The sequence below is a fragment of the Rhamphochromis sp. 'chilingali' genome (genome assembly GCF_963969265.1).
Source record: "Rhamphochromis sp. 'chilingali' genome assembly, chromosome: 13".
In the NCBI taxonomy this organism is placed as follows: domain Eukaryota; kingdom Metazoa; phylum Chordata; class Actinopteri; order Cichliformes; family Cichlidae; genus Rhamphochromis; species Rhamphochromis sp. 'chilingali'.
The window spans coordinates 30,059,764-30,081,611 of NC_137940.1; the positions used below are offsets into that span (position 1 = coordinate 30,059,764).

At 42.9% G+C, this 21,848-nt stretch overlaps 1 protein-coding gene across 1 annotated transcript in view; it reads right to left on the minus strand.

The window, feature by feature from the left end:
* Window positions 1-21,848, minus strand: part of trpc7b (transient receptor potential cation channel, subfamily C, member 7b) — a 71,622-nt gene that overhangs the window by 6,980 nt on the left and 42,794 nt on the right. Inside the window, exons 8-10 of the mRNA XM_080900308.1 lie at window positions 5,824-6,019; window positions 4,412-4,630; window positions 615-695 (exon numbers count right to left, since the gene is read on the minus strand). Of these exons, the coding sequence (XP_080756434.1) occupies window positions 615-695; window positions 4,412-4,630; window positions 5,824-6,019 (496 nt within the window). The remainder of the gene's footprint in view (window positions 1-614; window positions 696-4,411; window positions 4,631-5,823; window positions 6,020-21,848) is intronic.

Genomic DNA, 21,848 nt, shown 5'->3' on the forward strand with positions numbered 1-21,848 from the left:
CCACACCAATTGACATCTCACTTTTGTGTGTGGGTGTGTGTAGTGTAGTCTAGTAAAAAACACACAAAATAGGAGGCTTAAGACAAAAGTGGAGTCAGCCTATCAAGGAAGCTAGATTTCCCTCAGGGGAGAGGTGAAGAACAGACTAAGGTGGAAAGCATCTTTCCCCTTCTCAGTGTTATACTTTGAGCTCATTTACTGAGTGCCTACCTTCGATCTCTTTCAAACAGCTCATTAGAGGAATTTTCAGCCTTACCCTGTTTCTCTCTCTTCTCTTTTTACCTCTTCCTTTCAGTCAGTGCCCTTCCATTGAAACTTGAGAGATTTCTTCCTCTCCACCATCTCTACCTTATCTCTGTGTCTTCCTCACACCTTCTTTCTTCTTTCTTCTGTGTCAGAATTTCCTCATTGCTTCCCTCTCCTTTCTCCTTCACTGTCATCACCCTGCAGCAAACCTTGCCCTCCCATCTAATACTATTCTCTTACATATTCCTTATGCTGTCTGTTTGTCTCCCATTTGATTCCTTTCTTGCCTCCATCAAAATTTTAAGTCTTGTCTCCTTATCACTCCACACATCCTGTGCTCTCTGTATCCAGTTCGGTCTCCATCTTACCTGGTATCTGGTGGGGTGTTTTCTAGCTTTTCTCTGGGTGAATTCTTCTCCAGGCCGTGGATAAGACTTGAAGCGTTCATCCTACAAGAGCAAGAAACAGATAGAAGAAGTCGAGTGTTAATGTCATATTTCAGGTTCTATGGATCATGTCAGACGGAAGCATTTGAAAAGGGTGTTAACGGAGGCATCATAGTGGCAAGACGGCAATAAAAGAAAGGCTAGGGCTTAGTGTTTATTAATATCTGCAGTTGAGATGTTTTAAAAGAGAAGGCAAAGAGAGTTGACTGCATAACCTTGCTAGAAAGAATCTTTATTAACTCACTCCTAAGTGCCTTTCATGTCTATGACCTTGCTTTATAGCATGTGTGTCACTTCAACACTGCAGTGTAAAAAAAATAAAGGGTAGAAACTGAAGTGCGAACACATGCAACAAGCTGGTCTACAGTAAAAGCAGGAAACATCAAAAAGACCAAATGCTCAAAAGGAGACTAAGTTTAGCAATAAACAGATGAATAACCTATCCTATCCTATCCTAGAACTTCCGACAAGGCTTTAAGTTATGAAGCATCCGAGTGGATTCCAATAATCTTTTTTCTCCAAGAACAGATGAAATGTTTAACTGTAAAAAGACAACCCAAATTGTTTGAATAAAAATAAGACCATGCAAATAACTACTGTAACTTAATAAAAATGGGTTCCCTTTAAAATCAAACCAGAAGAACCCCTTAGCTAATGTTCGTTATGAGAGAGCATTTATCAAGATGAAAAGCTTGGTACTTCAGTTGTCAGTTTGAGCTCTCAGTGACTTTATGTTTTGTTTTTTTTTGCAGGGAAGTTCATCTTGTGAACTGGAGGAACAGCAACCGTGGCTCAGGGGGTTGGGAAGCGTATCTGTAACCGGAAGGTCGCCGGTTCGATCCCTGGGCTCTCTGTCCTGGTCGTTGTGTCCTTGGGCAAGACACTTTACCCTACTGGCAGTGTTGGGGAGTAACGGAATACATGTATCGCCGTTACGTATTTAAAATATGAGTAACTGTATTCCGTTACAGTTACCGTTTAAAAAGGTGGTATTTAGAATACAGTTACTTTGTTGAAATAAATGGATTACACTGCGGTACTTTCCTGTTTCATATTGTCGCGGGTCAGGACTGTTTGGGTTTGTTTGACAGCTACGTTCTGTTGTTCCAGGCGGCAGCGTTACGGTTGCCATGGTTACAGGGCGACGCTCTCTCTCTCTCTGCGACTGTGTGTTTCCTGGGTGAGAGAGCGCCTTTTCGTTGTTGTTGTTGTTGTGCTAAGCTAACAGGCAGAATGCTACAAGCATAGCTCTAAAGAATGTAGCATCATGGGCAGTGTAGTCCGTGCTGCAGGGAGAATGGACTGCCATACACGTTATGGGTCTGTGAGCGAGGAGGGAGAAAAAGGGGAGTGGAAAGGTACGAGCTGTCATCGAGGAAAAACGGGAGCTGGAAGCATGTAAATATAATAATACGGTAACCACTGCAGCCAAGAAGAGAGCCTGACGAGCCCAGTTGTAAGTAAGCTATTAAGACTCGACTGTACACCGTGTTCGTGTTTTCCTCCGAAAACAATAAGTTCCGTTGGAGCAGCCTTTCAACGCCTCTCTCTGTCAAGAAAAGTTGACCCACACAACAAAGTAGAGCTATTTTTCGGCTACGGACCCGCCGTATTAGTCAGAGGTCCCTTTACTACAGTTCGGAGTCGCGGACCTTCAGTAATAGTAATAAATCACACAGCAATAGTACATTCACGTTGTTGTAAAAAGCATGATAATATATTAAGTAATCCAAAGTATTCAGAATACGTTACTGTCATTGAGTAACGTAACGGAATACGTTACAGAATACATTTTGGGGCATGTATTCTGTAATCTGTAGTGGAATACATTTTAAAAGTAACCTTCCCAACACTGCCTACTGGTGTTGGCCAGAGGGGCCGATGGCGCGAAATGGCAGCCTCGCTTCTGTCAGTCTGCCCCAGGGCAGCTGTGGCTACAACCGTAGCTTGCCTCCACCAGTGTATGAATGCGAGAGTGAATGAATAGTGGTATTGTAAAGCGCTTTGGGTGCCTTGAAAAGTGCTATATAAATCCAATCCATTATTATTATTATTATTATAGCATTTTTGCGCGCTATTGTGAGGCAAATAAATATCTTTTTAATGTATTTTTTATCATTTCTTTATTGTACCATACACCCAGACATCTACTATTGTTTCAGACTCAGTGAGTGTGAGAAACACATATCTTATGCAGAGGTTTTACAAAGGCCAACTGACAGAGCTGAAATCTCTTTGGTGTGTTTTCTGTGATCTAGTCCCCATGCAGTAACCTGCTTTGTGGGTTTTTGCTGCCTCCAGCTACCTCATATTGAAATTAATTATCCCTACTGCTGTGAAAGGCAGTTAACCAAAGAGCACAAGAACGAACATGAACACCACCACAAAACAAACACTTACCGAATGAACACAAGTACACACAATTTATGAGCATATGCTTTTTGAATCTAAAGTGATTAGCTTCACGTTTCTTAAACGGCACCAAAACATACACCATCCACTACGAAGATACAGACACAGAAAGAGCAGGCTGCCTTTTCCTAATCTCAGCTGACATTTTACACAGTACTGTAGACTGGTGCAAGCTCGTGTATCGATCGCTTGCTGTACTTCCTCGGCTCGGCTGTGAAACTGTCAGAAAACTTTAGGCGCTCACAGAAGCACCGGGGTGTAACCCATCTTGTCCTGCCTGAGCATTTGAGCAGACGCGGGTAAAGCTAATAGCCTGCCTAATAGCCTAGCTGAGGTGCTGAGGTGAGCCATTTGAGTTTAGGGATCAGGCAGCAGAAATGCCTGCAGAAAACACCAGCACCAAGACTGATTGCGCATTAAATGGTCTATAATATTTTTGTCACACGAGGCATTTTTGTCATTGCAGTGATTTTTATTTAGAAGCGCAAATCATAAGAGGAACAAAGTGTGAAACGGAACTAGATGTAATTTCTAGACTTGCAGTGGGAATATCCTACATTTCCTCTGGGGTTCCTGGTTTGCCTGTGTGCATTCTCCAATTACAGTTGCTAAAGATTCAGTATTTGATGATCATTATACAAATAACTGACCCATATGGGCAACTCCACTGAGGATTGTGGTGGGTGTAATCAGCGTTTATTGCCCCTTCATTGATTTTTAGCAGTTTAACTACTTCCATGTAGGAAAATAACAATTGCGCTTTAGCCAGAAAGGATCCTGTCAACAGAAAAATGGATAAAAAAAGCACTGCATTTGTAGCAGTAAATATTAAATTTAGTGCTAGAAACCAAACCAAACCAAACCAAACCAAAACTTGACTACAGTTGTTAAAAAAGCTGAAACAAGGTGCTTACAAAATGTATTACTAACAATCAAAGGAGCTTGCAAAGAAAAGCGTCTGGACTTCTTTAAGTTACTTGAAGACGTTTCACCTCTCATCCGAGAGGCTTCTTCAGTTCTACGATCAAATGGTGGAGAGTCCCAGATATAAACCTAGTGGGAGTATCCCCCCACAGAGGGACAAAAGGACCCCCTGATGATCCTTTGCAAGCTCCTTTGACTACGATGACCTGGATGACTGAGAACCTTCACAGACATATCACTAACAATCAGTTTAAAAGAAATAGTCTATTATTAAATGGCTTTGGCAGCTAGGTTGGGAAAATCATTAATTAACCATGAATCACAATGTCATTAGCAGTTTGCCAAACATGTGTAAAATAATCAAATATAGTGAAAACACTGACCTTGGTCTGGGAGTTGAGCATGCCCATCTCCACCTCATTACGGTGATGGCCGTTGGCCTTGCAGAGGTGAATCAGACAGGACTTGATCCTTAGGGCCAAGTAATAGAAGGACTTAGGGCTGGGAACGAGGTTAAAGGGGGCGGGTAAGGTGCGGCCCTCATCAAAGTAGGAGAGCCAAAGCTTAGCTCGAGCAAACTTCCACTCCACATCGGCATCCTCCTGCAGAGGCAGACAGAAAGAAATCAGGTATCCAGTATCTCAAATTATTAGAAACCTTTAAAACCTTTAAATATCAAAATTTGTTTGGTTATACCCCTAAATATCAAATTTGCCCAAAATGTTGACTTTAACTATGTAACTTACATAACTGTTATTTAATTTTTTTTGTAATGTGTCAAATGAAATATTTTCGATGGGAATATATACCAAGCACATTTTTGTTAATGATTATTTGAATAAATAAAACTTTGATTTCATATATTCCAGTTGCATTTCACTCAAAATTATTGCTTAATGTTTATTGAGGGTGAAGAATGATTTTTTCAGCTTAACTATCTCAGGTAAGAAAGACAGCAATAAAAGAAAGGCTAGGGCTTAGTGTTTATTAATATCTGCAGTTGAGATGTTTTAAAAGAGAAGGCAAAGAGAGTTGACTGCATACCCTTGCTAGAAAGAATCTTTATTAACTCACTCCTAAGTGCCTTTCATGTCTATGACCTTGCTTTGTAGCATGTGTGTCACTTCAACACTGCAGTGTAAAAAAAATAAAGGGTATAAACTGAAGTGCGAACACATGCAACAAGCTGGTCTACAGTAAAGGCAGGGAACATCAAAAAGACCAAATGCTCAAAAGGAGACTAAGTTTAGCAATAAACAGATGAATAATAATCCTAGAACCTATCCTATCCTATAACTTCCGACAAGGCTTTAAGTTATGAAGCATCCGAGTGGATTCCAATAATCTTTTTTCTCCAAGAACAGATGAAATGTTTAACTGTAAAAAGACAACCCAAATTGTCTGAATGATGATTATTTGAATAAATAAAACTTTGATTTCATATATTCCAGTTGCATTTCACTCAAAATTATTGCTTAATGTTTATTGAAGGTGAAGAATGATTTTTTTCATCTTAAATATCTCAGGTAAGAAAGTAAGTATTCATTTTTAGAACAAGCGTGACAAAAATCAGAAATGTAAAAATTATTTTAAAACCTTTTGGGTTTTTCTGGGATACTCATTTTATTATGCGTTTGATGTTTTTACTTGTTGCCACTGTATTGATCTCTTTGTTTTTTTAAGTAATGGTGCAATTCTCCTGCAGGCACAATCAGACACTCATACAAATGAACCTTATTGACTTGTTTACAATATTACACCCTTTTTCCATTGATCAACTATCCTGTTTTTGTACCTCTATCTCCTGGTAAGAGCTGTTGATCATGGCAATGAGCATGTTGAGAAGAACTACCACCATAGTGACATTATAGACTCCGTACAGCACGTAGCCAATGTTCTCTATGAACTTATGGTCATACTTCAGCACCACCGAAATCACTTCAGACAGCCCGAAGATTGACCAGAAAAGAGTCTTGAAACTCTCCTCTACCCTGCAGGAACAGAGAGAGATGTTGTAGCAGTCAGGAAATCAGCACATGCCAGTGACTACACATACAAAGCCCAACGCGTTACCAGCTAATTGCTGTTTCAGTCACACACATGCAAACACATGAAATGCATTTTAATGTTGTGGGATTTGTGAGGTGGCACTGATGAAATACCTGGTGAGTCATGTCCAATTTGAACACATTGCTACCCCATTTAGATCTCTCTCACACACACAAACACACACAAACACACTTATCTATAAATACAACCATATAGCACTGTATGTACCACACAAAGCAACACATCGAAAAAGCAGGGAAAAGTTCAGCTCCACAGTTTGAAAGATTGGTTTATAAATCTCTGTTCATTAAATTCTCAGCCTAGTCCTTCATCGACCTTTATTCAAAATAGAAACGTCGCTGCACTTAATAGAAAAAAAAAAAGATTTAAGATGAATGTGCATGTGATCCTTTCGGGGGTGTCAAGGTTATATCTAGAAAGAAAACATTTAAACTCAAATGCATTCAACGTTTTTAGGAATAATGGAAGTGAAATAAGTTTTTTCACGTTAAATGTCATACTGAATTATACTTCTCACTCTTGTGGTTGATGTATAATTCTTAACTCCACTTGACTCTACCTCTGACATTTAAGTATGATAACTGAAGCATGGCTAATGTTTCATTTAAAGCGTATAGTGCTTTGCTGTTTCTACTGAGATCCACACTCAAACTCTCAGTTCTGCCTGGAGGATCATTCTCTCACACTGACCCAATATGTGTTTAAGGGCCAGAGGGCTGAGAAAGGAAAACAAGGTGTAAAAAAAAAAAAAAAAAAAAGCACAAAGCTGTGAGATCTCTGAACATTGACATTCATGAACATGTCTGCTGTTAAATATTCCACGAGTGGTATGCATGGGCTTGAGATGGCAGAGGGGGGCTCAGTGGGAAGGAGGGAGACGCCTGGTTGGATTGCTGGAGGGGTTGGTGGTGGGAGGAAGCTGTGGAATAGAAGATCTGTAGGTTCCTGGTTGAGAGCTATGGGTGTCATCCAAATTATCTTCTTTCAAAGAGACAGTGTTTCATTGGCACACAGAAAGGTAGGTGATGGCACCTGCTGGTGGCAAACAAGACACTCGCATGCATACCAAGATAGAAGCAGACAGAAACACACACAGACAGACTTTTTCCTCCTCTCTATCACACGTAAAAAACAGACTCCTTTGGGTACCTCAGGAATAACCTTTCAAGAAGAAAGCCAAACATACTCTTTAACCTTCAACACCAGATCAGTGAATTTGTCTGTGTGCTCTATCTCTTAAACTCAGATAGAAGATATCTAAGAATATCTTCTATCATTGCCCTCCATACTTACTTCCAGAAAACATTAACCAGTGCGCAAAAATAACCTGAAAACCATTCTGGAATTACTTAAATACTACGAGAAACTGTTACAGTCTCATTGTTGCATCATGTTTTGCGTCGATCAACCTTGCACATTGTTGCTGCTGATTAGAAATGCTCCTCTTTAATGACTCGTTTTTTCATGCTGGCCTCTAAATATTGGCATGCAGTCACTATTGTTTTGTGCTGCTCTGATGATAGCTGAATAGTGTATATATGAGCAGCTAACCACATGGCAACAGCTTAATGCATTTAGGCATGTAGACATGGTCAAGATGCCATATTTAGGTTCAAACTGGGCATGGGAATGATGGGAAGAAAAGTGATTTAAGTGACGTTGAATGTGGCATGGTTATTGGTGTCTGAATGGCTGCTGTGAGTATTTCAGAAACTGCTGATCTACTGTGATTTTTCCACAAAACCATCTCTAGGCTTTACCATGAATGATCCAAAAAAAAAAGAGTAAATATGAGCAGTAAAGCTTTGGGTTAAAATGCTTTGTTGATGTCAGAGGTTGGAGGAGAATCACCAGACTGCTTCGACCTGATAGGAGGGCAACAATAACTCAGATAACCACTCTGCATACCAAGGTATGCAGAAGAGGGTCTCTGAGCACACAACACGTCAAACCTTGAATCAGACCACACCACCTGCTACTCTTGACAGCTAAGAACAAAAAATTGTGGCCAAGAGTGTACCCAGGGTTAACCCCTTCCTATTTATTTTATATATCAACCGTCTGACTCAGTGTTATAAATGCTCATTTTCACTGTTATGCTGATGTCATAGCCATGTACCGATCTTTTGATGTATGCATCTGTTTATCACGGAGCACTCATCACAAACCCTAAAGCTACAGTTTGCTGACAATTTTCTGTGTTATTGTTATGGCTCATTTATTTAACATTATACCCTTTTTAGTAAGCTACATGAGGCACTTTAGAGTTGTCATGATTCAAGCAAATGGAAATTTTAACAGGTTCAGGAACATATCTGTCACGGTCCTGGGTCTCCTGACCCAGCGTTTTTAGTTCTTTGTGATTTTTGTATTATTGTACTTGTGTGTGATTTATTCTATGGCTTCTAGTTTTGATCCCTTGCCCTTCATGTCTCTCTGTGTCCCCTCTGTTCTGTGTAATTGTGTGTCTTTGCATGTTTGAGTTTCTTGTTTTCTGTCACTCTGCATTGTGCATTATGTTCTCATGGTTGGTTTTTTGTTACTCTCTCTAGTCTAGTCTCTTGTGTTCCCAGCTGAGTATTTCCCTGTGTATTTTGGTTCTTAGACCTCTGCCTTATGGTTTATGTCTCTGTATTTCTTAGTTGCTGTCTCCACTGTGTCAAGTTCGCGTCTCTGTGTGATACTTCCTGTTTTACTTTGATGGTCCGTGTCTCATGTGAATGCGTCCTGCTTTGCTTGTCTCGTCAGTCCTGATTTCTCCCAGCTGTGCCCTCCTTCTGTGTCTCATTCCCCTCGTTACTTCCCAGTGTATTTAAACCCTGTGTTTCTCTGAGTCAGTGTCGCGTCGTCCCTCATGCTGTGTGTGGATCTCCCTGTGTCTCCCTGTGAGTTCTTAGTTTATGGTTTCCCAGTTTAGTCTAGTTTTGTATGTTTGTTCTACCAGCAAATAAAGCTGTGTTTTGAGTTCACCTCCCCGAGTCTGTGAGTCCTGCATTTTGGGTCCAACTCCTGCCTGCCGCACAGCGATTCATGACAGTACGACGCGACCAGACATGGACCCAGCAGGCTCCTCCCGGGAAAGCGATTTGGCCCGCATCTTCAGCCTGTGGGAGCGAGTTTCCCATGCCTCGGACATTAAAGCAATGTCCATTGGGATAAACGCCATCGAGGCAATTCTCAAGGGGAATCCCCATCTTCGCGAGCTCTCAGGATTTTCGGGCCTACTGTCCAATCTGCAGAAAGCCAAGGAGACAGTACAAGCTCGCGAGCTCGTCATACCGCAACAGCGACCGCCACAATCGGGAAACGTTTCCACGCCGCTGCCACTGGACTCCTCTCCATCCACCCTCCACTCTGACTGTCACTCACCCGCTGCTTTTCTCGCAGCAATGTGGTCGGAGGATGAGGAGCCGGCCGTGATCTCTCCGTCGTTGCCAGTTTCCTCCATCACCGCACCTCCGGCTTCCCGAAGAAAATGGCATTCACGCCGCCGACACCCACCGCCGCAGCCAGACCCCGAGACGTCTGAGTTGCCAGCTGTGGTGAGTGGAAGGGACAATCAAGAGTTTCCTGACTTTGGGACTGTTTATTCCGGGGCTGTGTTTTTTCACTTAGCTGCCCAGCCAGAAGCGCTAGCTCCATCTCCTGTGTCCCCGCTAGCACAGCCATTAACTCCACCACACGCTCCATTTTCACCTCTACCATCGCTTCAGTCATCAGTTCGGTCTGCCACTCAGTCGCCCTTAGTTCCGTCATCCACACTACCACCTGTTTCCCTTCCACCACCACCATCACTACACCCAGCCATTCAGGCTGCTACTCAGTCAGACATTCAACCCATAGCCCTGCCGTTAATATGCTCTATAGCTGAGCCACTAGCCGCCCGACCCGCAGCCACTTCAGCCACTCCTCCACCCGTCACACCTCCACTACAACCATCACTGCAATCCCCAGTGCAGTCTCCAGTGTCCCCAGTGCAGCCTCCTGCAGCCCTGCTTTCCCCAGTGCAGTCTCCAGTGTCCCCAGTGCAGTCTCCAGTGTCCCCAGTGCAGTCTCCAGTGTCCCCAGTGCAGTCTCCAGTGTCCCCAGTGCAGTCTCCAGTGTCCCCAGTGCAGCATCCCTTAGCACAGTCATCCACTCAATCACCAGCTCCACTTTCCCCTCAACTATCACTACCACCTCTAGCTCAGTCTCCTGTGCACTCACCTCTGGTTCATTCTCCTGTGAAGTCATCAACTCCCCTGCCTACTCCGCTCTCACCACCTCCGTTACAACAGACATCAGTTCAGTCCCCTGTGCCAGTGCAGACGCCCTCAGTTCAGTCTCCCGTGCAGTTATCTACTTCACCACCATCAGTAGCTCAGCTCCCACTCTCACCCGTGTCTCCAGTAGCTCAGCTCCCACTCTCACCCGTGTCTCCAGTAGCTCAGTTAGCTGCCCAGCAGCCTCTCTCTGCTCAGTCTCCTGTGTCGCCAGTTTTGCTCATTCACTCCATGCAGAGAGGTAACTTGATTTCTACTCAGGGTACTTTTCATGGTTTAGCCGCCGTTGGCACAGTTGGCCACTCCAGGGCTTCCCCAGAGGCTAGGTCTCAGTCCCCAGCTGATTCTGGACCCCTGAAGTTTAAGCAGCCCCCTAAGAACTGCACCATGTTCGCATTGCCTGGGCAGAGTCAGTGCTCAGTGCAGCGCCAGTTGTCCTCATGTCCGCCAGAGGACTTTATGCCTGTTGGCTTTGTTTTAGCCTCCGCTGGAGGGTCCGAGGGGCCCGTCCAGCCTCCTGTCTCCGCTGGAGGGTCCGAGGGGCCCGTCCAGCCTCCTGTCTCCGCTGGAGGGTCCGAGGGGCCCGTCCAGCCTCCTGTCTCCGCTGGAGGGTCCGAGGGGCCCGTCCAGCCTCCTGTCTCCGCTGGAGGGTCCGAGGGGCCCGTCCAGCCTCCTGTCTCCGCTGGAGGGTCCGAGGGGCCCGTTCAGCCTCACGCCGCATCAGCTGGAGGGCCCGAGGAGCCTGTCCAGCCGCCACCTGCGACCGCCTCGTCGTCGCCTGGTCCGGCTGCATCTGCCTGTGCTTCTGCTACGCCTGGGCCGGCCTCTGCCTGTGCTTCTGCTACGCCTGGGCCGGCCTCTGCCTGTGCTTCTGCGGCTCCGCCTGGTCCGGCCTCTGCCTGTGCTTCTGCGGCTCCGCCTGGTCCGGCCTCTGCCTGTGCTTCTGCGGCTCCGCCTGGTCCGGCCTCTGCCTCTGCGTCTTCGTCCTCGTCTGGCCCGGCCTCAGCCTCTGCGTCTTCGTCCTCGTCTGGCCCGGCCTCAGCCTCTGCGTCTTCGTCCTCGTCTGGCCCGGCCTCAGCCTCTGCGTCTTCGTCCTCGTCTGGCCCGGCCTCAGCCTCTGCGTCTTCGTCCTCGTCTGGCCCGGCCTCTGCGTCTTTGGCTTCTGTTTCGCTTGCTGCAGCCCCGTCGTCGCCTGGTCCGGCCCCGTTGTCGCCTGGTCCTGCCTCGACTGGTCCTGTGCCCACCGGGCCATGGCCAGCACGCCTAACACTGGAGAGCCGCCGCTGCCTTCCGCGCGGTCGGCCTCCTGAACTGCTCCGTTGTCTCCTTCGCCGCCGCCGTTGCCTTGCGCACGGCCGACCTCCTGAACTGTTTCCACGTCGCCGCCGTTGCCTTGCGCATGGCCGGCCTCCTGAACTGTTTCCACGTCGCCGCCGTTGCCTTGCGCACGGCCGGCCCCCTGAACTGCTCTGTGTTTGGGTTGTTTTCTTGGGCTCCGGTGTTTGCTGTGCTCTTCTTTTGTTTTCTGTTCCGAGCCCTCCGTCCTGGGCCCCCGCCGCCCGCCCTGGGTTGTTTTCTGTTTGGTTTTGTTTTTCTGTGTTTGGGCTGTCTGGAGCCAGCCCTTGAGGGGGGGGTACTGTCACGGTCCTGGGTCTCCTGACCCAGCGTTTTTAGTTCTTTGTGATTTTTGTATTATTGTACTTGTGTGTGTGATTTATTCTATGGCTTCTAGTTTTGATCCCTTGCCCTTCATGTCTCTCTGTGTCCCCTCTGTTCTGTGTAATTGTGTGTCTTTGCATGTTTGAGTTTCTTGTTTTCTGTCACTCTGCATTGTGCATTATGTTCTCATGGTTGGTTTTTTGTTACTCTCTCTAGTCTAGTCTCTTGTGTTCCCAGCTGAGTATTTCCCTGTGTATTTTGGTTCTTAGACCTCTGCCTTATGGTTTATGTCTCTGTATTTCTTAGTTGCTGTCTCCACTGTGTCAAGTTCGCGTCTCTGTGTGATACTTCCTGTTTTACTTTGATGGTCCGTGTCTCATGTGAATGCGTCCTGCTTTGCTTGTCTCGTCAGTCCTGATTTCTCCCAGCTGTGCCCTCCTTCTGTGTCTCATTCCCCTCGTTACTTCCCAGTGTATTTAAACCCTGTGTTTCTCTGAGTCAGTGTCGCGTCGTCCCTCATGCTGTGTGTGGATCTCCCTGTGTCTCCCTGTGAGTTCTTAGTTTATGGTTTCCCAGTTTAGTCTAGTTTTGTATGTTTGTTCTACCAGCAAATAAAGCTGTGTTTTGAGTTCACCTCCCCGAGTCTGTGAGTCCTGCATTTTGGGTCCAACTCCTGCCTGCCGCACAGCGATTCATGACAATATCACTATGCATCAAGTAAGCAATTTCCTCTGTACTCTCAATGTAAATATACATATCAGGAACAACGTGGAAGCATGCAAATATCTGCCCCCATCTCATCAGGATACTTAATAAGTACTTGGGAAAATGTGCATCGTACAGAGGGGTACAAATTACTGGCATAAGCATCAACATATTGCAGTGGCATCAATGACTGAAGGTGTCTGTAAAGAGAAACACATTGAAAAGCATTTACAGCAGTTCTTAGGTGGTTTTCTTCTTTGTGTTGTTACGATAGAGGCTCCAGGCATCAGACAGGCAATTGCTCTGAGGGGAAGGCTCTTTTCAACAGTATCATCTCCTCACTCACTATTCACGTCACACACATCCAGAAGCCAATCGTGCAATCAGGAGAGGAGAGGAAGGTGATTTTGGTGGACTTCCCTTGAAAACCTGTTATTTTGATCCTTCTCTCTTTTAATAATGGCTTGTCACTTATCTGAAGCCTCTCTTTCAAGATTAAAAAACACACACACACAGACTTTCCTGTCTTTGAAATTTGAAAGAGAACAAAAAGGAGGACAATTATCTTCTCTAGATCATATTGTATCCCAATTATCTTTGAAATCAAATTATTCTTCCAATTATTCTTCCAGGTCTCCTTTCTGGCGCTGTGAAATGCTCACTCGATTTAGATTTTCATGTCCCTAAAATTCAAGTACAGATAATGATGAAGGGCATTGTTCCAGCTAACATTAAGGCCCCATTATACCAGACATTCACAGGAACACACACAATTAAAATCTAGCACTCGTTACACAGTAGACTATTTATATTCCATGTCCATCTGTTTGCCTAGGCAGATTGTGAGTTTAACATAACATCCAAAAATGTGGGTGATATTTACAAGTGGACAGTGTCAGTGAAAGTGAACCCCTTCTTGTCATGTCAACTATGTAAAAATATAAGGCTACATACATGCCCCTCACTTCTATCAACCCTTATGTGAATTGAACATGGAGTCACATGTAGAGTATTTAAGCGAGCTGCATTTCTTTTATACTGGATTATACTGATGCATGGGCAGCCAGTGTCGCTGTGCATCCTCATTTGTTTTGCTTGCTTTGTTTTCAGCTTATTTAATTCACTCAAATCTGTGTGAGATGCCTCTCAGGGAGAAAGTGCAATTATGGAGAATTTAAATGTATCCTTGGAGATCAACGGGACTGATAAATTTGAATTTGTGTTTCGCTAATGTCAGCTAAGGTTCCGGTCATGTGTGTATTATTTAATACCCTGTTACGGAGATGGATGAGATGCTTGGTGCTCTGGATAATGGAACATTTTTTAGCAACCTAAGAATCAGATTATTTCATTTCAAACCAGTGTGTCTGTATGTGTGTGTGTGTGTGCGTGTGTTTTACAATAGGGTTGTACAATAGGCAGTGAATCAGCAGGGACAGTCGGCATCTTGAAACGGCTATGAATTGTGTGTTATTATCTGTTATTAAGAGTGGCAGCTCCCTGTAGGCTGCATGCAGCATGACGACTACACCACACATGTACAGATACTCACACACAACAGTGTTTCCATCAAGCCAACACTCTTCTCTGACTTGTATCCATCACTTTAAAAGACATTACATTAACATTTAACCTCATTCATATCCTGGAGAGGTGCTCTAACCTTAAATTAAGTCTTCAATCTAAAAATTCGGGAGTTTTTGTCCCCAGAAAGACGCTCATTTGCCGCAGTGTGACTATGTAATCAGATTTATGTCCCCACAACATCAGCAGTGAAAGTACACACACACACACACACACACACACACACACACACACACACACACACACACACACACACACAATCTCGCTCTTTCTCTCTCCCTCCTTACCACACTCATGCTGCCTGGATATGTGTGTGGGAGACTGGTGAGTCACCTCGGCTCTGCAGGAGCAGCCCCAAACCCAATCACCAGCAGGCCCAAATCAACCTCTCTGCCCCAGAGACATGCTCTCAGTCTCTCTCTCTGTCTCTCTTGCGTTATGCTTGGAACTCTCGTTGTCTTTGCTCCTCCTCTCCTGCTATCATCTTTGTCTCTTGTTTAGCTGCTCTATCACTCTCCCCTATTTTCTCATTATATTGCCATTGCCATTGCTTTTATATCTTTCTCCACATCGTCCTCTCTCCCTCCCACTCGCTATTTCCATCTTTCATCCCTACAGCTTTTAGCTATTTCTGTCACTCAATCTATTCTTTTGATGTATACGTTTCTTTTTTCAATATTTTTCTCCTCGTGTATTTCTCATCGTTGTTTAATCTGCAGCAATACTTTCACTGGCCAAATGAATAAATGTAAATGTAGCCAACTGTTCCCCTTTCTGTGTCTCTGAATCTCTCTGACTCTCTCTCTCTGTCTGCCCTTCAGTCATTAGTAATATATTAAATTCTCCTTCCCAATCACTACTCCTCTACTCTCCTCAGTTCTCCTCTCTTCTTCTCTCCTATCCTCTCTTGTTCTGCAAACAGATAAGTGCTCAGACAAATACAGATTAAACATCTTTAAATAGAAAATTCTGTTTAACTTTCTACCTATTACACCAAAAGAGCTGTCACTATGGTGACAAAAGGGTGGGACACTTCCCACCTCAGGTTTTAATGACTGAACGAATGCCACTCCTAAGAGATTCCTGCATGTGTGTACGTGTGCTTGTTGCTGTTTCTGATACACAAACAACAAAGCAGTGGGGAAAAAAGCATGGGGAAGTGAACAAAAACAAAAACACAGACTGAATCTGTGTGTCTGTTTATGTGTGTGTTCACACTGGTGTGACAGACAGTGAGATACAAAATGAGGCAGAAAGTGAGCAACGCAAAACAGGGATGTGCTGGTGTGTATCTTCAGGCAAGCTGTGATAGAAATCTTATTAAGCAGGGAATACAAGACCACAAGATGAGCAATTAAGAGGCTTTTGCTAGTGAATCAAGCACAAGATCAACTTTTTTAATTTGCTTGTTCCCTCACTGTCTGTCTGTTTTTCTGCCTCTGTGTCAGTGTACGGTTTATACTATTTCATAAGCATTGGCACTGTTTGGTTATGAAAATGTGTGATATCGGTTACGTTCTTTCTTTGCACTTTTCATTTACCAGTAAAAATGTGAACTGGTCGTTTGTTAATTCTTTCCCTGAAGCTGCAAATATCTCGTCATAGCTTAGCAAAGAAGGCAAGCTTTGAGTTTCTCCACATGTTATAGAAGTGTGTATTAGACAAAGGTCTAGGAGAAAGAATTTTATTTATTATGATCACAACTCTAGCAAATTAATTACCTTCATAAGAAAAAATAGCCTGCCATTTTTGTTGGTCAGTACTTTCTTTTTGTTTAAGTAGCATAGTCAGTATGGACATTTGTATATATTAAAATATGTGTCCTTGTTGACGAAGAAGAGAACCCACCAGCACAACAAAAGCTACAGAATGAAGATGGAGACCAATGCAACTGCCACGACAGCACCTACACAACTCACTGATCAAAAAAATCAGTAGTGGAGTTGAGAAAGGAAGTACTTTATACTAATAATAGTACCAATGTTAAATCCTATTGTAACATTAGGAGGCTACTCAGCAACCATCCCAGCATTTTAGTCTGTGTTTTCTAAATAAAATATAATGTTAATATTTTAAATAAACAACCTGATTTAAAATTATTTTAAAATCAATGAGTTTATGTCCAATTTTCTGTTCAAATTCAATTGAATATTTTTTATAATGCACCAAATCACAACATCAGTCACCTCAAAGCACTTTATGTAGTAAGGTATAAACCCTACATGTACAAGTATGTGAAATAATCCTTTTGGTTGTGTTGTTTTAAATTAGGGGTTTAAAAGTCATAACAAAGAATCAAGTATTTACTGGTATTGATATAGGCCATTCAATTTCTGCTATCATTACATCCTTTGTTTAAAAAAATCAGCCTGAAACATCATCATTCAAAAGGGCTTCTTCTTTAAAAATCAATAGCAAATGTCTGGAAATTATACTGGAGCGTTAGCCTAATGAAATGAAGCTTCTTAATGTAGCTGAAATTAAATGAATTTCATTGCAAACAATTATTGTCAGACAGCAAAATTTCAGATGGACTAAATCTCACCAGAGGGAAATTGAATGCTTGACATAATTTGTCATGATAATGGAAGACGTTACTGAAAAACACTGAATACTGCCAGAAAGTCTAAAGCATTGCCACTGACATTTCAAATCCCTTACTGGTCACAGCACATGAATGAATTCTTTCTCTGTTACTTTTGTGCCTCTCTTCTTTCTGTCGGGCTCGCCTTAATTATAATTGTGTCTCCCCTTCTTATTTTGACATTCAGATGTGCTTGACTGGTAAAGGCTGAACATGACACATCTGCCTCGCCTTCAGAGCTAATAAATTCTCCCTTTTGCTCTCACTTTGACTCTGACGTCTCTCACACAACCTCTTATCTACTATACACACATCCCCTTTCTTCCACAAAGATCCCTCTCTCCTCTCTACCCCTCCACTCCCGTACATCACCTCAGACCTTCTTTCATGGTTCCTTTGTTTTTTCCTCTTCCTCTCCAAAAATCCCCCCAGTCTGCACTTTGTTTTCAAACTCCTGCCTGCATCTTCAGGCATGTAAATCTAAGTGCTATTTTTTACTCTCCTCTTTGGCCTGATTCTCATCACTGCTGGTTCTTCTCTGTTCACGCTGCATTATACCTTATGCATTATCACTTTATATACACGTTTAGTCTCGGATGCCTCTCATCTTGTATTTATGTGTGGCATTACAAATGAAATACACACTCTTATAAAAGCAACTTCAATATGGTGACATGCCTTTAAAGGTCATTATGGTATATAAAATTTAAGTGAATTGGCAATAATGATCAAATGCTGAAAAAAATGTAGGCAACAGGATTTATTTCACAGTACTTGCATTCTGATTTCTTCCCACCTTGTCAAACGATAATGCTGAGTCTCTGCTAAGCCTGTGTGGTTGCTCAGTCTGCGTGACCTTCTCTCATTCTCTCCTGTTGTCTCTCTCCCTTCTTCTTCTTCCTCCTTTGTCTACGTATTCTGGCTGGTCTCCCGCGTTTTGCCTGAACAACGAGCCAAGCCAAAAACACCCTCCTCTGCAACGTTCCCTATGGTTCTCTTCTCATCCCTCATCCCTGCCATCTTCCTCTGTCCTCCTCTTCTACATTCACTTACTTTGTTGCACTGCTGTTAGCCGTCCCTGTGATTCTGCTACATTTATTCCACTGTTTTACTTCACCATTTGTATACTGTAATCGACATTTTGATTTTGATTTTCAAGGTCCTTGACACACCGCTATGTCTTTCTGTTTTAGTTTTCCCGTAAGATTTAATCCCATCTCCATCCATCTCATTTTATTCAGCTTTTACCTTCCCTGTCCTTCTCGCCTCTGTTTTCTTCCATGTCTGTGCAGTGTTGTCATGCATGACTAACTGGAAAATAGAGGCAGGTCCAGGGCTCTATCACCACTGCCCAAATCAAAAGCGTGTGTGTGTGTGTGTGTGTGTGTGTGTGTGTGTGTGTGTAAACTGATTTGTACATAAATGTTTGTAATGTCTGTATAAGCACCTAGTATGTAAACACAAACACAGCAAGGATGTGTGTGTGTGTGTGTTACAGTGTATTTGCACTTGTGAAAAAATAACTGTGTGGGCTCTTAACAAAGAGCTTTTTGGGTTTTTTTTTTTTTTTAAATGTGTGAGTCAGAAGTGTCTTCACACCTCAGGAGATAGGGTCCGGTGTGTGGCTATTACAGCTCAGTCCCCATTAAGCCTTATCAAGCTGTGTGTTTATGTGAGTCAGTTTTTGCTCTAGTGTCACTGAGTATATATGTGTGAGGAAAAACGATATCCTCAGCTTCACTCCTCTCTCATATGCTGCTTCTTCCTTTCACATCCCTCCCACTGTGTCCCAGCTTGAGTAGTACACCTTTTGCTGCAGAGACTAGCAGAGTACTTAAATTACCTTTTCGTCGTAACGACTAACACAATAGTTTTACAATTCAAGTGAGCAGTTTTATACTTTTTCAAAAAAGAAATCTGTTACTGTTAATATTTGCCCCCATTTTCCTGTCTCTTTTGTGGCAGATAGTGCCATATAAGCAGAAGATATCCAATTTTGCTCTTGTGTCAGCGCACATGTGTACTTCAGCCAGTGATATGGGACAGATAAAAGCATTTATGTAGTTGAAGTATTAGCTTCATTTTAGAGTTTTTGAGTGGAAACTTTACAGTGAAATGTAAATTATCTCGAGGTGACAAGTGTCTGCCAGCTGAGAGAGCTGAAAGAGAACCATTTCTAATTTTTAAGAAGCACCAGTAAACTAAGTACAGCTTCACAACACAAGCAGAGAGGCCCATTGAGTATAACAGCTCCCTTTTAGAAAGCTAATGCTGTTACTTTGAGGGCAATTGAGATCCTTGTCACTCATCACGTGGTGGAGAAGATGCTGCCATTGTCAACTCGCCATTTAGTAGTGTAGAGTTACAGGAGAGAAGATTTTTGCCAAAGATCTCTTAATAATATGAACATAGATTAAGTGTTTTCTTGCTACTATCTAAATGCTGAGATGCCCTCAGAAATTCATTTACCAGGTATACCTGCTTAGCTGCTCATCAATGCAAATGTCTATCATCCATGTGGCAGTGACTCAATCCGCTTAGGCATGTAGACAAGATCAGGACAATCTGCTGAAGTTCAAACCGAGCATCTAAAAGGGGAAGAAAGGTGACTTTTAATCTGACTATTTCAGAAACTGCGGATCTACTGGGATTTTTCCTGCACAACCATTTCTATGGTTTACAGAATGGTCTGAAAAAGAAATATCCAGTGGGTGACAGTTCTCTTGGCATCCTTGTTGATGCTAGAGGTCAGAGGAGGATGGAAAGACTGCTTCGAGCTGATAAGATAATAACTCAGATAACTACTTATTACAACCAAGATATGCACAAGAGCATTGAGTGCACAGCATGTTGAATCTTGAAGCAGATGGGCTACATAAGTAGAACACATTGCATGCCACTTCTGCCAGCTAAACCAGGAAACTGAGGCTACAATTTGTACTGACTCACTAAAATTCAGCAACAGAAGATTGAAAAAATGTTGCCTGGTTGCAAGGACCCTGGACGCATGGATTCTGGCTTTTATCAACAATTCAGGCTGGCAGTGGTGGTGTAACTATGTGGGGGCTTTTTTGGCATACTATGGGCCCTTAGTACATTTGAAGAATTTAAATACCACATCCCACCTGAGCATTGTTGCTAATCATGACCATCCATTTAAAAAAAAACTATTTTTTATCACTTTTTAAAAGTTCTGTTTCTTCGTTATTCTGTTTCTTTTCCCTCTGGGACCGTGTGTACATCATTTCGTTCCACCTCATGTAAACATGTGATGCGAATGACAATAAAGCTCCTTGAATCCTTGAATGAGCTCAATACACTGAAATGGCTCTTTTAGACAAGGTCACCAGATTTGAGTCTAATGAGAGATTTACATTCTCAAAGTACAGTTGCCAAATCTGCAGCAACTATGTAATGCTATCATGTCAATATGTTACAAAATCTCTGAGGAATGTTTCCGGCACCTTGTTGAATCTGTGCCATGAAGAAATAAGGCAGTTCTGAAGCAAAACAGGGCTCAACCCCTACAAACAAGCTGTATATAAGAAGTGGCCGGTGACTGTATTTTAAAAAATGTTACAAGTCTTGGGTTCTGTTAATTGGGGTTTTGGATTTTTAGTCATATTTGTGATTCCTATTTTGATATTTATTCTAGCAGATTGTGAGCTTTTTTCTTGTGATATAACTGAGTCTTTGATTCCTGATTTTACTGTATGGTTATTCTAGCAATGGCTGTTTTGGTTCATGTTTTGGTTCTCGTCTTGATTTTTATTAGTGGTAAATTTGGTGGCTCCCATTGTCTTCTCTGTCTGTTAGTGGCTCTTTTTCCTGGCTCTGTTACCATGCCTAGAATGGGGTTTTTAGTTATTTCCTGTTTTACTTTGAAGCTCGGTTTTCTTTCATGCCTTGCATTAGTTTTAGTCCCTCCTTTGTTTTCACCCGTGCCTCGCCCCACTCATGTTTCTTGTTTCAAATCAGCCCTTGTTGTATAAATAGCCCCATCTTCCCCTTTATTCTTTGTCAAAGTGTCTGCGTGCACTCCCTTGTGTGCTGCTAAGAGGTGTTCCTTTTGACGCCCTTTTTACACCCTTGTGTTTTTTGGATCTTTGCTTATTTAGGGCTTATAAGCGACTGAAGGTTGCTTTTGTTTAAGCGATTTCGCCTCCTGCATTTGGGTCCATACTACTGACATGATCATTATAGATATTAGATAACATGGTGGGAGTATATGACACAAGACACTTGTTTTGTTTGTGTTCTTAAAATGTTTCCCACACCTATTGGTCGTATGGTGATCATATGCTATTCCCTGCAAAGTTTTAAGTTACTTTTAGGTGGTCATACTATAATCAAGCTACTGTTAATCCATGACGATGTTTAGTGTGTGAGCACTAAGCAAGAGTGCTCACACACTAAACAGCAAAAAAGTCCAAAAAAAGGTTATGAATTTAGTTAAACTACCCACAAGCTGCTGCAAACAGCAAGTGCTCTGCTGGATGGCGAGGAACAAAAGACATGGATGGGGCAGTGTCTTTTGAAGGGAGAGAAAGGCATAGAAAATACATAATGCACAGATAGATGGCATTTATATATATATATATAAAAATAATAATAATAACAAAAACAAATAGTGTCTCTCTGCACAGTTTAGTCCTGGCATTGCTCTGACAAGCGCTCTTTGGACTAGGTGAGAATGTGAGACTGACCTCTGGTGGCTGAACTGACAACAACAGAATTTAAGATTTTTGCCATTTGAAAAGCATCTTTATACAGCTCCCCCAGCCAGAGTATGCAATCAAGAGTCCAGAATTCATGGACAACCTCCCCCTTGCTCCCTTCCAGCCACCCACCCACCCAAATGCAGTCAGAGGTTGATAAAATGAGCAGAAGTTGAGAGATTTTTTAAAAAAAAATCAGCCTTGATGTGGATCTCTAAAGCAGAGGAGTGAAGTGATA